Source organism: Trachypithecus francoisi, unplaced genomic scaffold (assembly GCF_009764315.1).
Source record: "Trachypithecus francoisi isolate TF-2019V2 unplaced genomic scaffold, Tfra_2.0 Lachesis_group5, whole genome shotgun sequence".
Lineage (NCBI taxonomy): Eukaryota > Metazoa > Chordata > Mammalia > Primates > Cercopithecidae > Trachypithecus > Trachypithecus francoisi.
In genome coordinates, this window is record NW_022681470.1 from 131,416,849 (window position 1) to 131,435,997 (window position 19,149).

A 19,149-nucleotide genomic window follows, 5' to 3' on the forward strand; every position below is an offset into this window, starting at 1 on the left:
CTGGTAGGGAGGGAGGAAGAGACAATGAGCCTGAGCTCAAGGCAGACAATGCGACAGTCCTGATCCCAGCCGGGACATGCTGGATGAACAGGGTGGCAGCTGTGGGCCATTTTTGTGAGCTGCTGCACCTGAGCAAAGCTCTCAGGACCTCATTCTAAAAAGAGGCACCAGAGTGACTGTGGTGTTTATATGCAAAGCCCATGAAAAACAAAAAGGAGTCGGACGAGGTGGCGCACGCCTGTGGTCCCAGGGACTCAGGAGGCGGAGGTGAGAGGATCACTTGAGCCCAGGAGTTCAAGACCAGCCTGGACGATAAAGCAAGGCTTCTTGGCTTTGGGGAAAGAATGGTGCCCTCCTGCCGAAACCTCCCAAAGAAGGAGCCCCACAGGTGCCCAGCCTTGGGGTATGAGGCTGGGCTGGAGACCTGTTACCAGGTCCCCTCTTGGTGACAAACACAATCGGGTGACTGCCCTCTGGGATGCTCAGTGTCACACACAGTGTGACAGGTGTAAGAGGCTTGGAGAAGGCCCCAGAAGGAATGAAGTCACTTAGAGGCCCCCATGATTGGGAAGCCAACCTGAGGCAGGAGGTCTTGCTTCAACCAGCCCAGGAGATGCTTTTCCCTCTGCTTCCAGGGACCCCATTTCCCTCTGGGAACTGATGGGGAGAAGGCACAAGGCAACCCAACCTGCTCCTGGCTGCAGGTGTCTCAAGAGTGGGTCCCCAGAAAGCCTCTCTGGCTGCCCAGCAAAATATGGGTACAGCCACTACCAGCTGTGTGTCTCTGAGCAACTGTTCTGACCTCTCTGTGTTCAATTTCCTCATGTCTAAAATGGAGATGAACACAGTGCCCATTCCATAAAGCTCCATTCTTTTTTTTTTTTTTTTTTTTTTGAGACGGAGTCTTGCTCTGTCACCCAGGCTGGAGTGCAGTGGCTGGATCTCAGCTCACTGCAAGCTCCACCTCCTGGGTTCACGCCATTCTCCTGCTTCAGCCTCCTGAGTAGCTGGGACTACAGGCACCCGCCACCTCACCTGGCTAGTTTTTTGTATTTTTTAGTAGAGACGGGGTTTCACCATGTTAGCCAGGATAGTCTCGATCTCCTGACCTTGTGATCCGCCCGTCTCGGCCTCCCAAAGTGCTGGGATTACAGGCTTGAGCCACCGCGCCCGGCCAGCTCCATTCATTTTATAGAAGTTAATGAATGTCATGGTGGGAACAGGGCCTGACTTACGATACGGGCTTGGTGAGAATTTAATATTGTAGGCCGGGCGCGGTGGCTCACGCCTGTAATCCCAGCACTTTGGGAGGCCGAGACGGGTGGATCACGAGGTCAGGAGATCGAGACCATCCTGGCTAACACGGTGAAACCCCGTCTCTACTAAAAATACAAAAAAAAAATTAGCCGGGCGTGGTGGCGGGCGCCTGTGGTCCCAGCTACACGGGAGGCTGAGGCAGGAGAATGGTGTGAACCCGGGAGGCAGAGCTTGCAGTGAGCTGAGATCCGGCCACTGCACTCCAGCCTGGGCGACACAGCGAGACTCTGTCTCAAAAAAAATATATATATATATATAGTATATTATATATTGTATATATATACATATATATTTTGAACAGCTTACTTTTCTTCTGTTACTTAACCTGCATATGTGTGTGTGTATGTGTGGCATGTGCGCGTGTGTATGTATGTATGTATATGGTTTTTTTTTTTTTTTTTTTTGAGACAGGGTCTCACTCTGCCCCCCAGGCTGGAGTACAGTGGCACCATCATGGCTCACTGCAGCCTCAACCTCCCAAGCTCTAGTGATCCATCCGCCTCGGCCTCCCAAAGTGCTGGGATTACTGGCATGAGCCACTGTGCCTGGCTATATATTTTTTCTATTGTAGTAAAATATATATAACAGCCAGGCACAGTGGTTCATGTCCTGTAATCCCAGCACTTTGGGAGGCCGAGGCGGGTGGATCACTTGGGCCCACGAGTTTGAGACCAACCTGGGTAGCGTGGCGCGACCTTGTCTCTGCAAAAAAAAAAAAAAAAAAAAAAAAAATTAGCTAGAAGCAGCGGTGGGACGATTGAGTCTGGGGAAGTCAAAGCTGCACTCAGCTGTGATCATGTCATTTGCACTCCAGCCTCAGTAATAAGAGTGTGACCATGTCTCAAAAAAAAATTATATATATACACACATACACACGTTTGTGTATATATGTATATATGTGTATATATATGTATAGTTTTAACTGTTTTTGAGTGTACAGTTCTGTGACATTAAGTAAATTCATGTTGTGCAACCATAATCTATATTATTGTATGTTTTTATATTAACTATATTATTGTTATTTTAGGCCTTTGAGACAGGGTCTCACTCTGTGGCCCAGGCTGGACTGTAGTGGCATGATCACAGCTCACTGCAGCCTTGACCTCCTGAGCTCAAGCGATTCTCCCACCTCAGCCTCCCAAGTAGCTGGGAATACAGGCACACATACATCTGGCTAATTCTCTCATTTTTCATAGAGATGGGATCAGGCTGGTCTTGAACTTGTGGGCACAAGTGATTGCCTGCGTTGGTCTCCAAAAGTGCTGGGATTACAGGCACACGTGAGCCACTGTGCCTGGCCTGTATTTTCCTCATCTTCCATCCTAAATGTATTAATATAATTTTATCGGCCCAGTGCAGTGGCTTACGCCTGTAATCCCAGCACTTTGGGAGGCCGAGGCGGGCGGATAACAAGGTCAGGAGATCAAGACCATCCTGGCTAACACGGTGAAACCTTGTCTCTACTGAAAATACAAAAACAAAATTAGCCGGGCGTGGTGGTGGGCGCCTGTAGTCTCAGCTACTCAGGAGGCTGAGGTGGGAGAATGGCATGAATCTGGAAGGCGGAGCTTGCAGTGAGCCGAGATCCCGCCACTGCACTCCAGCCTGGGCGACAGAGCGAGACTATCTCAAAAAAAAAAAAAAATTTATCATCACATTTTCAGTGGCTGTTGAGTAACATGGCTACCTTCTCCGAATACAGCATTAAGTAGGAAAGAGCAAGCTACAGTGCTGAATATGTGGTATCGTCCCACTTTTTTTTTTCTTGCAATGGAGTCTCACTCTGTCGCCCAGGCTGGAGTGCAGTGGCTCAGTCTTGGCTCAGTACAACCTCCACCTCCCGGGTTCAAGCGATTATCCTGCCTCAGCCTCCTGAGTGGCTGAGATTATAGGCACGTGCCACCACGCTGGCGAATTTTTGTATTTTTATTAGAGATGGGGTTTCACCATGTTGGCCAGGCTGGGCTTGAACTCCTGACCTCAAGTGATCCGCCTGCCTCGGCCTCCCAAACTGCTGGGATTACAGGCCTGAGCCACTACGCCCGGTCCTACTTTTGTTATTTTTTAAAGTCTAAATGGGGGGAAGGGAAATGTTAGAAGACCCCCCGCAAAGCTGAAACTTCTGTCTTTCAGGGTGAGGGCTAATTTCTAGAAACTTCCGGATGCATCTTAGTTTGGTCATTTTTTTAAGCGACTGTCCTGCTTTTCCACGTGTAACCATGATGACAGTTTGGTTTTGTTTCCAATGAGAAGGGGGCGGGGGGGGGCTCCAGCCACTGACCTTCTCCAGCTGGTGTCCGCGGGTGGCGAGAGGTACACAGTGCCATAGGGGCAGCTGTCGGCGTGAGCGTGAGTTAAGGGGGCAGTGCCGCTGGCTGAGACCCCGCCTCCATCAACACACTCTCAGCCAGGGCTTCCTGCCCCTGGCTGGCTGGTTGGGCTCAGCCTGGGGCCTGCAAACAGCTGGGACCAGTAGGGTGGGGAGGGGGGCGGGGGGCGTTTCCTGCAGCCTTTCCTGCCTGGCTACAAGCAGCCCCCGTTCCAGGGGCTCCCCAGGGGTATGGCCCTGTCCACCTAGCACTCAGCACTCTGCTCCGTGAGCACATGTGCGGGCTGCACTCCTTCCAAGGGAGGGGGTTCTGGGCCGTGAAAGTGGGGCCCGTGGGGGCGCTGGGGAGACTGAGTTCAGCTGACCCCGGTCTGGACTCTCCATCCTGGGCTGACGGGGTGGCTCCCGAGGCCCAAGGGCTCGGTCTGAGGCCCAGCTGGTCGAGCTCCCCCAGCCCACGGAAATGAGAACCGGAGAAAAAGTTTCTCTGTTCTGGAGAGCCGGGGGATCCCGGGAGCAACCTGAGGCCGCTCAGACTCTGGTGTTGCGGGGCCCGGCTGGCTGAGCACCAAGGGGCGGCTGAGTTGTAGGGGGGAGGGGGACTCTGGCTGATCTCTGCTTGACCGAGTTGCAGAGGCAAATTTTACTCCTGTCTTATAGAGATGGAGCCTCCCTTGGATGCGTCCAGATCTCACATAGACCCCCTCAGCCCCACTGCCTTGGCTGGGCTGCCCTCCATGCAGCGCGCGGGAGAGGCCTCATCAGCTCACAGCTCTGACTGTGGGCTCCCTGCTCACGGCCTTCCTGGCCCCACTGCGCCGCCAGGTGTCTAAGCCCTCTGTGGTCAGGTATCACCTTCCTCAACTCCCGCCTTGGGAGCTGTTCTCTGTGGCCCCTGAGCCCCCAAGTCTGGCCAAAGGCTCTAGGGCTTGCAGCACAGCCTCCTCCAGGAAGTCCCCCGGGCTGCCCTGAGATCAAGCCTCCCAGTTGGTGCTGCTCTGATTCTGTCCCCAGAGCTGGAAGCAGGCAGCCCTGTCAGAACCTGCTGGGTAAACTTGGGGTCCTGTGGGAACCGACAGAGCCTGGCCCCCCACCCTCATCCTCTGGGGAAAAGGATATCTGCCGTCCATGTTTGTCCACTGACAGGGGCCGGCGGTGCGGGGAGCCGAGCCGGCCGCGCTCCCGGTATACCCTGTCCACCAGCCCGTGGTGCCGGGTGGTCCGGCTGGTGTCCAGGCCCGAGGATTGGAAGGGGGTCTGGGGGAGGAGATGGAAACAGAGAGAGAGAAACCCAAACAATGGTTACCAGCTGTGGCCCCAGCGCTGGCCCCAGAGTCTGATTGCAGGGCCCCCCACTCCGGAGCACCCTCGGCCAGTGCTCCACAGCCTGGGGTGGGCTTCTTCCTTCAGCCCCAGCTCCTCGGCTCTCCAAGCACTGGGGGGCAGGGAGGGGGTGTGAGCCAGGGTCCCGGGAGCCAGGGTGGCAGGGGCGTGCAGTGCAGCTGGCATGCACAGGCCAGGCAGAGCGGCACAAGCTCGGGGCCAGCGCCCGCCGGGTGCCAGGGGTGTAGCCGGCCTGGGCAGCCCTCCTCCCCAGCCTCACCAGGTGCAGACAGGCCTCCACCCTCTCTCTCCGGGCCTGACCGGCCTCCTACCCCCACCTACGTCATCCCTGGAGGGGCCTGCCAAGAGACGGCCCAGGGGCTTCCAGCCCAGGACTGTTTCGGGGCCCACCTGGCCAAGCACGAGTTCCCGGGAGGCTTCCTTGTGGAACCCAGGGCTGCTCTTGATTGAGACGCGGCCCCCACACGCCCTCCCCTGCAGCCTTCTCCAGGCACTCCAGGCACCACCGGAGCCAAGTACAGGCACTTTCCGGAGCCATGGCCCACTGCTTGACTGGACGGGGCTTTCTCCCAGCACCTGGGGCTGGCACCAGGCCGGCCCTCCCCAGGCCCTGCTACATGCCCGGCCTCATGCCCCCAGGGCTGCCAGGAGCCCGCCCTGACCCTGTGTTCCCCACTTGCCATCTGACTGGGGTGAGATCAGCAGGCCCTGCCAGCTCTGGATGCAGCCAATCCCCCGGTCCGGCCATCTGGCCCCTGAGCCCTTATGCCTTCTCTGGGCAGCCAGGCAAAATGAGACTCTGATACTAAAGTGAGTCTCCCCTCCAGAAGCCTGTCCATGGCTGGGATCACTGCTTTGTCCTAGCCTCGGCCAGAGTTCAGGGCTGACTGCTGTCCCCAGCCCTGGGGACCCCCAAGTTTGTCTTTGATCCAGCATGAACTTTGCTGGTTTGGGTCTTTCTGTGGCTCTTGCCCCCAAAAGGCTATGGGCATGGGAGACGTGGGCCTGTGACGATGAGGGTGGGAACTATGCTGTCCAGCACACAGGCTCCCGAGGACAGGGGCCATTCATCTCCTTCCAGAGATGCCTTGAAGCCCAGAGGGGAAACTGAGGCAGCCGAAGCAGAGTCAGAGGCATAATGAAGCGGGGGCTGGCCACGCCCTGGCTCACCACGTCCCGCCTGCTGGCCTGGTTTGGGAAATGCGTGCACATGTGTGTGTGTGTGTGTGTGTGTGTGTGTGTGTGTGTGTGTGTGTTTGTGTTTGTGTATGTATACAGGGACAGACCATGCAGCTTTGGGGCACATGCTTGGATTCTGCTCTGCTGGACCCCAGATGGGGATGCACGGCTGTGGCATCTGCCCCAGATGGACCCCAAGAGTCCCCAGGGCCTCTCGACGCGACCATACGCACTTCCCGAGATGGGGGTGCGGAGTGGATCCATTTCCATTTGGCGGACGGGACACCTCCACCTCCCTGGGAGCCGCAGGGGCGGCCGCTTGGGGAGCTCAGGGATCCCCAGCGCCCGCACACGGGTCGGGGTCTTGCAGGCTGGCGCCGGGGACGCCGCGGCCTCAGCCTGGGGGCTCATTTACCAGAGAGACAGGAGCCGCTGCCAGGGCCTCCCCCAGAAATCCGCTGGGCTGAAAATGCAAAGAACCGAGACTTTGAGACGCTGCTGCCTTGCCTGGCCCCGAAGGCGGGATGCGTGGGACCCCCCCAGGCTGTGGGCCTCGGGCGACAGACACCCAACAGGGTCCTGTGCCCCTCAGCCCTGCTCAGGCTGAGCTTGGGAGGTGCCCAGAGAGAGACTGTCTTCCAGGGAAGAGGGGACAGGAGAAACAGGAAGGGGAGAGACAGGCAACAGGGGAGAAAACCCAGCCAGGAAGGGCTGTGACAACGAACAGGCCCAGCATCAGTGATGGCCCGCACTCAGTGTGCCAGGGGAAGTGCACCGTGGGGCCAGCCCAAGGATCCCTGCCCTGTCCAGCAGCGGTGCAGGTGGGGGTGGAGCTGGTGGGTGACTCGGGAGGGGCTCCGGCTCCATCTGGCCTGTCAGTGGCCATGGCTGTCTCCAAGGTGGTTTTCTCAGCCACAGAGTAGGTGTGACCCCCAGGGGGGCCTGTCCATGCAGAGCCCATACACCATCCTGGGGGTGGCCCTGATTCACAGGCCAGCTCCCTCGGCCCCACCCCGTCCCCATTTCCACCCGCAGACCAGGGACAGGGAAGAGGGCCGCTGTGGGCCTTATCTCCTGTTTACGATAAGGCTGTGCACGGTGGCTGTGCGGCCTGCGGGAGCCGCACTGTGTGGGCCTCTGCCAAGAAACGTTTGCAGACAAGTGGGGTCAGGCCGCCGGGCCTCCTTCTGAGAATTGCTGGGCTTGTGGATTAGTGAGGCAGGACAGAGCCAAGCCCCAGCGGCCCCGAGCGGTTCCCGCTGCCGCACAGCCGGCCAACAGGTGTAGCGGCTGCTGAAATGCTGGAAGCCAGATGGAGGGCTCGCCTCGGGGTCTGCTGATGGGGAATGGGTTGGGGGGGATCCTGGTGCACCCTGGCGGGGCCACTCTGCTTCCTCCGGTTCCCAGGGCAGACAAGGAGAAGGCAAGGGTTGGGTGGGCTCCGGCAACTGCCTGGTGACCCCAGCTGTCTTCAATGTCTGGCCCCTGGTGGGAGGCTGGGGGAAGCTCCCCACCATGGGGGCAGGGCCAGCGGGTGGGGCACTCACCTGGAAGGGCAGGTCCATGGTACCACTCCCAATCTGGTTCACGTTGGGCAGGGACCCGCCATAGTACTGGCCGCGGCTGGGGCCCAGTTGCAGGTACTGGGATTTCTGGAGCTGGAGCTGCGAGAGAGAGGCCAGCAGCTGCAGGAGGCATCACCTCCCAGACTCACCCCGGAGTGCCAGCCCCAAAGGCACAAAAAGACCCAAGTGGTGGGATTGACAGCATAAGTGCAGAAGTTTGCAGGACCTCATGACCCAGATGCTTAAGGAAACCAGGTGTCCCTCCACCAAAAATGGCAGAAATCAGAAACCCGAGGTGCCGGGACGGCTCCCCAGGCAGGGCAATGCACCGTGCGGAAACCCATGGCTGCAAACCTGGGGAGCTGGCTGCCTTGCTGCTGACTCGGCCAGTCAATGAATGAGCAAGAGAGGCACTGGCGGGCCTGCAGCCTGCCAAGAAGGCCCCTCACCAGCCCAGGGGACCCATTTCTTATCACGGCCAGAGGCTGTGACTTGGCAGGCCAGGCGGCTTTCCACTGGCCTCAATCAGAGGGAGCTGTCTCAGAAGTGTGGTGATGGCCTTCAAAGGGTGGGACTTGTGATCCTGATGGCAGCCCGCACAGGGCCAGGACAGCCAAGTCAGTCCCCCAGACCCAGCTTGAGTTCTAGGGGGTCCTGAGCTCCATGTTCCTTCCTCATGGTACCTCCCAGCCTCTTGGGGACTGAGCCCAGCTGAGTGCCTTCATCTCGGCTACATCCCTGCTTCCCATTCCCTGATGGCATCGGGGCACAGAACCAGGGGCCAGGAACTCCCTGACTGGTCACGCTGACTCTGAGCAGGGCTGGAATCTGGCCTCCTCCCCTTCATGTGGCTGACGCTGATTTGCCAGTAACAGAGGCCCCTGACCCAGGTGGCACGACCCGAGGCCCTTGGGGATGCTGGTCCATGATGCCTGCCATACAACCAGGGGAGGCAGCTACGGTGAGGAGAGGCGGGGGCTGGGTAGGCAGGAGGGAGGGGCGGTTGCTAGGGTGGATACTGTGTACACAACAAGGCCAACTCGTTCCTTACAAACAGCTCCTGGTAGTGTGTGGAGAGCTGGCCGCCCCACCGCCCCAACTTCCTGGGGGGGCCCTGGACACCGGAGGTGGAAGTAAAGCCCGGGAACTGGCCGCCTGCCCGGCTGAGCACCTCGCCCAGGTAAACAGCTGTTTCCCGTGAGCGGCAGTGGAGCCAATGGTAAGATTAACCTTGTGTGTTACTGGGTGGCTCTCGAGGGTCTGCGGGTCCGGCCCAGGGTCTGTGCTGGGAACCCTTGGTGGCCGCTGGCCGGACACATACATGACGAACACCCAAAGTGTCCTTCCCAGCAGTCACACCAGATGAAACAGGCCAGCTCTGCGCTGCAGCAAGGGGACGGGGTGCAGAGTAGGGGTCCCTCAGCTCCCACCCCACGCCTACCTAGGCATAGGTCACCTGTGGCCTCCCGTGACCTTCTCCACCCTCTTCTGTGTCCAAGTAGCATGACAGAAACCTGTGCTACGTTCACCTCTCACTGACTGCATGGCCCCAGAGGCGTGACCCCTCCTGTACCTGTGTCCCCCACCTAGAGTGAGTGCTACAGGCGGGTGTGAGAGGGACACACGATGTGTGACACAGCAGGTACTCATGCCACATGCGTTTTCCACACGGGCTGAGCCGCTAGCTCCCAGGAGGCCAGACATCAGGGGCAAGAACTCCCTGAAGCAGCTTTGTTTGCACTATGCCCCTGGGCCACAGGAAACATGGGATGCAGGGACAATCTACAGGACTGGGGACGCACAGAACTCTCATGGTTCCCAAGCCCCATCTCTGTCCAAACCTTGCCCACAATACCCAGCTCCCGCCCACTTTGCTGTAGGGACTCAGGCTTCGGAGCATAGCCCCGGGCCAGGAGTGGACACTGAGCAGGGATTCTGCTCTTCTTTTTTTGTTGATGTTGTTTTTGTTTTTTGAGATGTAGTTTTCACTCTGTTGCCCAGGCTGGAGTGCAGTGGTGCCATCTTGGCTCACTACAATCTCCACCTCCCAGGCTCAAGTGATTCTCCTGCCTCAGCCTCCCAAGTAGCTGGGATTACAGGCACAAGTCACCATGCCTGGTTATTTTTTTTTTTTTTTTTCTAATAGAGACGGGGTTTTTCACGATGTTGCTCAGGCTGGTCTTGAACTCCTGACCTCAAGTGATCCACCCGCCTCGGCCTCCCAAAGTATTGGGATTACAGGAGTGAGCCATCACGCCTGGCCGCTGCTCTTCTTTTGGGGAAGCTCATGCTCATTCTTGGTTTTGCATGAGTTGTACAGTAAAGGGTTAACCTGGCCCAAAGAGAGGTCTGGCCTTTGTCCCCAGCTCCTGGTAGGTGACCTGCAGGAGAATATCATGCCTGATAAGAGTGTCATTGTGTGCCTGAGGCCTTGGGCTATGGCAGAGTCTGTTCACACTGTGGTTTTAGGGTGGGGGTTTGGGCACATCAGCTTGACATCTGGAGGGACTAGAGACAGGTTGGCCATGAGGGTGCCCAGCTACGTCTGTAGGACCAGCCCCCAGTACAAGACCCTGGACATGCAGGCCAGGGGAGCTTCTGCAGCTGGCAGTGCTCCATGCTGGGAGAATTGTGCACTATTCACATCTGCCTCTTCCCTTGGATGATTTTTTTTTTTTTTAGATGGAGTCTAGCTCTGTCATCCAGGCTGGAGTACAGTGGCCCTATCTCGGCTCACTGCAACCTCCGCTTCCAGGGTTCAAGCGATTCTCTCACCTCAGCTTCCTGAGTAGCTGGGATTACAGATGTGCAACACCACACCCAGCTAATTTTTGTATTTTTAGTAGAGAGGGAGTTTCACCACATTGGCCAGGCTGGTCTCGAACCCCTGACCCCAAGAGATTCGCCCACCTCAGCCTCCCAAAATGCTGGGATTACAGGTGTTAGCCACCACACCCAGCCTCCCTTGGGTAATTTTAATGTGTCCTTTCGCTGCAATAAACCATAAGCATGAACAAAACCGCTTCTGGGGAGTCCTTCCAGTGAATTTTCTAGCCAGAGGGTGGGCATGGGGACTCCTGAGACTGCAGGAGCTGACTGTCCTCCCCGGCCTAGCTGGAACCCCTGGGAGCAGGGTCCTCCTTTCTCTGGGGTCCCAGGGTGGTGGGACGCCAGCCTGGGCTCTGCCCCCACGGACCTCTGGCCTCAGATGGAAGAACTGCTAGATGTCACGGCACTGCAGGCAACATCACAGCTTTTCTCACTGCCACGTCACAGTCTCCTGCCCCCGCCCCACGCTGTGTTCCCCAAACCACTGAGACCCTGAGGATGAGCTCCATGAACCCAGCAGCCAGCCCAGGGCCCGCTGCTCAGCAGCGCTTGCCAGCGGAATCCACAAGTGAACAAAGATGTGATGGGGTGAATGAACGAATGAACGCTGCTGCGCCCCCTCCACAGCTGACTTCACAAGCCAGGTGACAGGACCGTCTGGAGGCTGTACGAGCACTTAAGATTAGAACCCAGGAGGCCTCAGGCGGCAGCTTGGCCACCCCTTTCCACAGCTGGCCCAGGCAACACAAGCCACCTCAAGGTGTAACCCTCACTTGGAGCCAGCAGCTAGGATGCCAAGCAGCTCCAGCCTGCCCTACAGAGAGGCTCGGGGCTGACCTGGGACTCAGGTGTCCCGTCTCCACACCATCCCCATGGCTGTCAACAAGCGAGGCCGCCCACAGGTGAAACAGCTGAGGCCTGGAGAAGGCATCTCATAGGAGTCGGGAAAGCTGCAGCTCCCAGGGCACCCCCATTCATGGCCTGTGGGCCAGATAGATGGGTACCTGGTGCCAGCTCCCCAGCTGTGGTAGTAGACCCCACTGGCGATTTGGAGGGCCCTGCTGAGGGCGGGTGGGTGGGTGCCCCGCTAACCACGCTTTGCCTCCGGCCTCCCCAGCCTCACTCCCTCCAGCCGCCCAAGCCCCAAAGTGCCTCTAGCTTGTCCCTTCCCCGCTGACCCCCATGCAGGGCGATTCTCCTGCCTCAGGCTCCTGAGTAGCTGGAATTGCAGGCACACCACCACACCCAGCCAATTTTTGTAATTTTAGTAGAGATGGGGTTTTGCCATGTGAGCCAGGCTAGTCTCAAACCCCTGACCTCAGGTGATCCGCCTGCCTTAGCCTCCCAAAGTGCTGGGATTACAGGAGTGAGCCACTGGGCCTGGCTCAGCTCTCCTTTCTCTTACAATTAAAGAGAAAGGCCCACCCTAATCCAGGACGGTCTCATCTGGAGACCCTAATTTCCAACTACAGTTGACCCTGAGACAACACGGGGATTGGGGAGCCCACCCTCATGCAGTCAAAAATCCAAGTATAATTTTTTTTCTTTTTATATTTTTTACTTCTATTTATTTCTTCATTTATTTCTTTTGAGACAGGCTCTCACTCTGTCGCCCAGGCTGGAGGGTAGTGGCACAATCACACCTCACTGCGGCCTTGGCCTCCCAGGATCAGGTGATCCTCCCGCTTTGGCCTCCTGAGTATCTGGAGCCACAAGCACGAATCACTATGCCAGGCTAATTTTTAACTTTTTGTAGAGATGGAGTCTCACTATGTTGACCAGCTGGTCTCCAACTCCTGGCTTCAAGCAGTCCTCCCATCTCAGCTTCCCAAAGTGCTGAGATTAGAGGCATGAGCCACCGTGCCCCACCCCAGTATAACTTCTGACTCCTCCAACACTTAACTAATAGCTTACTGTTGACTGGAAGCCTCACTGATAATATGGTCAATTAACACACATTTGGTATGTTCTATGTATTACTTACTGTATTCTTACAATAAAGCTAAAGAAAATGATACTAAGAAAATCATTAAGGAAGAGAAAATGTTTGCTATTTGTGAAGTGGAAGGGGATTATTCCAAAGGTCTTTGTCCTCACTCCTCACTGTCCTTCATGAAGAGCTGGTTGAGGAGGAGGAGGAAGAGGAGGAAAAGGAGGAGGAGGAACAGCAGCAGCAGGAGGAGGGCGGCAGCTTGGTCTTGCTGTCTCACGCATGGCAGAGGCAGGAGAGAAACCATGTATGAGTAGATATGTGTGGCTCAAAACCACTGATCCAAGAGTCAACTGTAAGGTCACCTTCCTAGGTTCCAGGAGTGAGGGTGTGGACTACCTTTTTGTGGGACATGATTCACCCCTCTACAGGGCTTTTGAGGGGGTACCAGTACATGCCACTCTCCAGATGGGAAAACTGAGGCCCCACACACCTGGAACTTAACCCCTGCATGACCAGCATGACTGAAGTCACATGGCCCCTCCTGGGACAAGTGTTACTGAAGCCACCCGATCTCAGATGAGAACTCGTCAGCATCAATGGAGGCACGTGGGGGGCAAATGTGGACCCAGCTCTGATGCTACAAGCTGACCGCAGGGACCCCTGCTCCTGCTACAGCCTGCACCGGGACTCCCTCACACAAAGTCCTACCTCCCCACCTGACCCCTCTACAGAGCCCTGTGTAAAGGTGGCTTCTCAGGCCTCCGCTGACCCTCACCCCTTGCTGACAGGACCCTCGCCCTGGAGAACGCCCACCTCTGCCTCTGGCTGTGCCCACGTCCACGTCCTGCTGAGTCTACGTCCCCTGCCCCGTCCAGGTGGCATCCACAGGGCTGGATGGAGCAGGGGCCGTGAGGCGGGGGAATGGGGGGCGGGTGGCCCTGGGGTGGCTCCGGTGCAATACGGCTGTGGCTACTTCTCCAGGACGTGGAGAGATGTTCGGGCAGCACCCAGTCTCCCGGGAACCCTGCACAGGGCACAGAGACACCCCAACCTGCTGGCCCTCCCTGGGGCTCGCTCTGCAGACGGGGCCAGCCTTGGTCAGGCCCAGAAGCAATTGCCATGGCAACTGGCCAACCTTCTAATGAGATTGAGGGAAGCAGACGGTGCTGATGGCTGAGCTCGGACCTGCAAAGCCGTGGCAGGCCCAGGGCCTCCCTGTGGGGGACCAGGGAGGGAGGCGCTGTCTGTGCCAAGCAGTCCTCAGTTTCCCCCCCTCCCCACCTCTAGGCTTCAAGGTCTAGTCTCTACTCTCCCTGACCACTAGGCTCCAGCTCACACGCTTCCTCCCAGAGCCACCAGTCACTACCTCCGGGCCTTTGTACCGGCGTTGCCTGTACCAGAAGGCTCTTCCCCTTGGGCCCACTGCTCCCCAGCACTGAGCTTCCCCCAAGGGGCCACCCTCTGCATGGCCCCTCCCCTGACAGTCCAGATGGGGAAACTGAGGCTCAAGAAAGCACAGGGACTGCCTGAGTGCTGAGGCAGCATGCACCTCAGCCTGGGGCGTGGCCCTACAAGAGGAAGGGGAGGAGCGAACACTTTCTTCAGCCCAGTGAATGCACAGGACACACCTGGATCCTGGATCCTGGATCCTGGGAGCTGACCGGGACCCCGGGGATTCGCACCCCTTGACCCTGCAGCCCCATAACTCAGGGCTTCCCAAAATGGAGTTCTGGCAAGGCTGATGAGGGCAGAGGGACCCTGGAATGGGGAAGGAGGCCTGGGCCTTGGAGGGCTCTCCAAGCGTGCCAGCAGCCACAGGCAGGAATGTGTGGTGACTTGAAGGACACCCCCACAGGGCAGGAGCCTTCATCCTCCCATGTCCACGCTGGCTGGAACCTCTAATGCTGGCGCGAAGCCCAGCTGGGCCAATAGCTGAGAACCAGCTGAGGCTCGGGCACCCACCCGCTCAGCCAGTCCGGCTCCCGCCCCACCATAGCAGCATCCCCACCTCCCCTCCCAGACTCAAGGCGAGAGTCTGCCCAGCACTGGGCATGGTTCTAGGTTCAGTGGACGTGGCTGCCAGCCAGCCAGACGGGCACTGCTCACACAAGCCCGTAGCCCAGAGCGAGCAGCAAGCATTAGATCTCCAGGCAAGTGGTGAATGCTGGAGCTTCAGCCTGAGCCACCGTGCAGCGGTGGACTGGCAGAGACATAGCATGGGGGAGTCTTGCAGGGGAGGAGGAACAGCAGATGCAGAGGCCCAGGACTGCGAGCTCAAAGGGTCTGAGACGGGCCACCAGGGGTGAAATATGGTCACCGACGGAACAGAAGCTTCTGGAGCCACTCAGCATCAACAGCCAGAGCAGGACTCTTCTCTTAAACGCTCCAGGCCTCCACCGTGAGGCCTCACCTGCCCACGCTGCCCAGGCCCATGGTGAAGGAGCCGGCCCCACAGCCCTGTCACCGCCCCCGCCCCAGCACTCCCGGGGGACATGCCATCTGCTCCCTGCAGTTGAGACCTCGGCTTCAAAATGAGGCCTGCAGGAGCTGGCGTGCGCCTTGATCCAGCACCACGCTCAGGATCCCCCACTCCCCAGGGGTTCCCCTTGTCACTGCCCTGAATCAAGCAGAACCAAGGAGGTGAACAGCCTCCGGGCCGGCTTTTAACCAGACGCACTAGCAGGGACGGCATCCCCGGTGCCAGGAGGGGCCAATGCCAACGTGAGAAGGGAGACAGGGACGAAAGCCCTCGGGCCTCTGCCCTGCCCTGGGGCGTCCAAGTCTCTGACAGGCACCCTCAAAGCTCCGAGTGATGTCGGAGGCTGCAGCAAAGCCTTCTGCCTCTGACTTGTGCACACAGAACTTCCCATGTCTGACCCTCAAGCATCCTCCTGTGCTCCTCCAAGGGCCCAGCAAAGAGCCCCAGATCGCACGCATTTTGCTCAGATGCCCATCGGCAATCTCCTGTCCATGTTGTGGGGGAGGATTTTCTGCCCGGACACCTCGCTGTAGGGGTAAGGGATGCATGCCCGGCATCCCCTGATCAATTCATTCTCCCAGAGGCCCGGGCTGGGTAATGGCTGCAGGGTACACAGGGAATGTGGAAGCTGCTGCCCACCTCCAGGTGCTGGGTCCCAGGCGAACAGGCTGGTGACTGAGGGGATCCTCGGCTGTGTAGCAGGAGCTGCCAGCCCTGACAGATGCTCCCCAGGGTGCTGGCCACTGCCCACCTCGGGAGACGGTGTGTGTGGGAACACAGCTCGCAGCGGCAAAGCCACAGCCTGTGATGTCCCGTGTCTGTTTTCTTTCTCTCTCTTTTTATTTGCGACAGAGTCTTGGTCTATGGCCCAGGCTGGAGTGCAGCAGCATGATCAGGGCTCACTGCAGCCTCAACCTCCCAGACTCAAACAATCCTCCCACCTCAGCCTCCTAAGTAGCTGGGAGTAGTGGTGTACACCACCATGGCCATTTTTTTTTTTTTTTTGTCTGTTGAGACAAAACCCTAGGTTGTCCAGGCTGGCCTCAAGCAATCCTCCCACCTTGGACCCCAAAGTGCTGGGATGATGACAGGTGTAAGTCACTGCGCCCAGCCCACCATTGGTTTCTCTTTGTGGCCTGTTCCTTTTTATTTTTTGAAAATCTTTTACGTGAAAAATATGCTTTCAAAAAAGCTGCAATAAAATCCACATAAAAAATTTACCACGATCTTGTTTGAAAGTGAATGATTCAGAGGCGTTTAGTACACTGTCAACCATCACCTCTGTCTGGTTCTAGAACATTTCAATCACTCCCTAAAGAAACCCCGTACGCATCAGCAGTCACTCCCCATTCCCCATCCCCCAGCCCCTAGCAGCCACTAATCCGCTTCCTGTCTCTGTGGATTTATCTGTTCCCGACTTTTTTTTTGAGATGGAGTCTCACTTTTGTCGCCCAGGCTGGAGTGCAGTGGCGTAATCTTGACTCACTGAACCTCAAGAGATTCTCCTGCCTCAGCCACCCAAGTAGCTGGGACTACAGGTGGGCGCCACCAAGCCTGGTGGATTTTTGTATTTTTAGTAGAGACGGGTTTCACCATGTTGGCCAGGTTGGTCTTGAACTCCTGACCCCAAGCGATCTGCTCACCTTGGCCTCCCAAAATGCTGGGATTATAGGCAGGAGCCACCATGCTTGGCCAGCCCCTCTGTTTTCTTACAGGAGTTTTACACTTGGTTTCTTGCATTTAGGTCTTTGGTCCATTCTGAGTTCATTCTGGCTGTCAACTTTGTTTTTGCCTCAGTCCCTCCAAGCTGTGGATCCCCACGTTCACTGAGGGCCCGGTGAGAAGAGCCGAGCTGACCCCTCGCTGCATGCCTGGTCCACCAGAGTTCCTCAGTAAACATCTGCCAAGCTTGGGAAGCGATAAGGAATGATGATGAGAGCATCACGGGCACGTGGATTCCAGGCCGAGTCTCCTGGGCCCTGGAGACACTTCCCTGCTGCCTCCTCCCTCCCTCCAATCGTGTAAATACAGAACCACATATACAAACACCAGGCCTGCCTCGGAATGCCTTTTATCAGGCATGGTTGCCGCTGCCAAATTTCCAGACCCAGCTGAACAGAGGGTCCGCCGTGAGCACGTTTTGTTTCTCTTGTAGGTGGTGGCTGGGACGTGTGAAGGTTCCCTTGGGGGCTGAGTACACACAGCTGGCTCACAGGGGCCTCCCTCCCCACAAAGGAGACTCCAGCCCTGCCAGCTGGCCAAGTGCCCACCCTGGGTGGGTCTTGCAGCAGTCCTAAGAGGGGGGAGACACAGCTGTACCCTTATTTTGCAAGCTGGTAAACTGAGGCACTAAGGGACGACAGGAGGGGCCTCAGTTACAATCCAGGCTCTTTCCCCAGCTGGGAGGGCTGTGTCTTGTCATCATTTTTTTTTTTTTTTTTTTTTTTTTGAGGCGGAGTCTTGCTCTGTCGCCCGGACTGGAGTGCAGTGGCCGGATCTCAGCTCACTGCAAGCTCCGCCTCCCGGGTTTACGCCATTCTCCTGCCTCAGCCTCCCGAGTAGCTGGGACTACAGACGCCCGCCACCTCGCCCGGCTAGTTTTTGTATTTTTTAGTAGAGACGGGTTTCACTGTGTTAGCCAGGATGGTCTCGATCTCCTGACCTTGTGATCCGCCCGTCTTGGCCTCCCAAAGTGCTGGGATTACAGGCTTGAGCCACCGCGCCCGGCCTTTTTTTTTTTTTTTTAAGAGACAGGTCTTGCCCTATTGCCCAGGCTGGAGTGCAGTAGAGTGAACATGGCTCACTGTAGCCTCAACCTTCTGGGTTCAAATGATCCTCCTGCCTCAGCCTCCCAAGTAGTTGGGACTACAGGTGCACGCCACCACACTCAGCTAAGTTTTTTATTTTCAGACATGGGGTTTTCCTATGTTGCCCAGGCTGGTCTTGAACTCCTGGCCTCAAGTGATCCTCCCACCTGGTCACCCAAAGTGCTGGAATTACAGGCGTGAGCCACACACCGGGCCTCCTGTTGTTATTCCGAAGGGCCTCTGGAGTATCCCCAGGCTTAAAGCTCTCTTTTCCTTTCCCCAGAGGCAAACCCCAACTCCCCACTGGCGGCACTCAGGGCCTTCCCCCGCCTTTTGCCTCTGGGCCCTGTACCCACCAAGCCCTTGTCTGGAACCTTCCACAACGGTTCCCATTCACCATCTGGGACTCAGTTCAAGCACTACCTCCCCAGGAAGCCCTGCCAGACCCCCAGCCCCTGCATCCAAAATAACCCTCTGTCTTAGCAGCCCAGGCTGCCACAAGAAAATACCAAAGACAGGCCGGGTGCGGTGGCTCAAGCCTGTAATCCCAGCACTTTAGGAGGCCGAGACGGGCGGATCACGAGGTCAGGAGATCGAGACCATCCTGGCTAACACAGTGAAACCCCATCTCTACTAAAAATGCAAAAAAATTAGCTGGGCGTGGCGGCGAGCGCTTGTAGTCCCAACTACTTGGGAGGCTGAGGCAGGAGAATGGCGTGAACCCGGGAGGCGGAGCTTGCAGTGAGCCAAGATCACACCACTGCACTCCAGCCTAGGCGACTGAGTGAGACTCCGTCTCAAAAAAAAAGAAAAGAAAATACCAAAGACCAAGCAGCTTAAATGACAGAAACGTCTTTCTCTGGACAGAATGCCTTCCTTCTGGAGGCTGGAAGTACAAGATCAGGGCCCAGCAGTACCCAGACCAGGTTCCAGGTATAGCGCCTTTCCTGGCCCAGGAGGGGGCCGCCTTCTGAGTCCTCGCATGGCCTCTCCCAGCTGTGTGTGCTTAGAGATCTCCCTTCCTCTTCTTATGAGGCCTCCAATCCTAGAGATCAGGACTCCCCGCCTTATGGCCTGATTTAACTTTAGCTACCTCCTAACAGCCCACCTCCAAAGACAGCCCCGCTGGGGGTGAAGGCTTCAACGTGTGAGTTTGGGGGAGACAGAGTTCAGTCTGCGGCACCTGCTCACAAATAAGCCGCCTGTGTCTTTCCGCAGGACAACATGCCCTGCCCCCGGGGGCCCAGCACCACCCCCAGGAACTGTCCATAAACAGGTGTATCTGCAACTGGGCAGCCCAGAACCGCCCCACATCCCAAGTCATCAGGGGGCAACCACAGGCAGCCAAACCCAGGCAAAGCCCACAG

At 57.3% G+C, this 19,149-nt stretch overlaps 1 protein-coding gene across 6 annotated transcripts in view; it reads right to left on the reverse strand.

The window, feature by feature from the left end:
* Nucleotides 1-19,149, reverse strand: part of CRTC1 (CREB regulated transcription coactivator 1) — a 102,307-nt gene that overhangs the window by 33,356 nt on the left and 49,802 nt on the right. For 4 of the 6 annotated variants that reach the window (XM_033200056.1, XM_033200055.1, XM_033200053.1 and 1 more), the window contains exons 2-5: nucleotides 7,717-7,833; nucleotides 6,585-6,632; nucleotides 4,766-4,903; nucleotides 3,599-3,660 (exon numbers count right to left, since the gene is read on the reverse strand). In XM_033200056.1, the coding sequence (XP_033055947.1) occupies nucleotides 3,599-3,660; nucleotides 4,766-4,903; nucleotides 6,585-6,632; nucleotides 7,717-7,833 (365 nt within the window). The remainder of the gene's footprint in view (nucleotides 1-3,598; nucleotides 3,661-4,765; nucleotides 4,904-6,584; nucleotides 6,633-7,716; nucleotides 7,834-19,149) is intronic. The other 2 variants (XM_033200057.1, XM_033200054.1) reach the window with 1 other exon arrangement.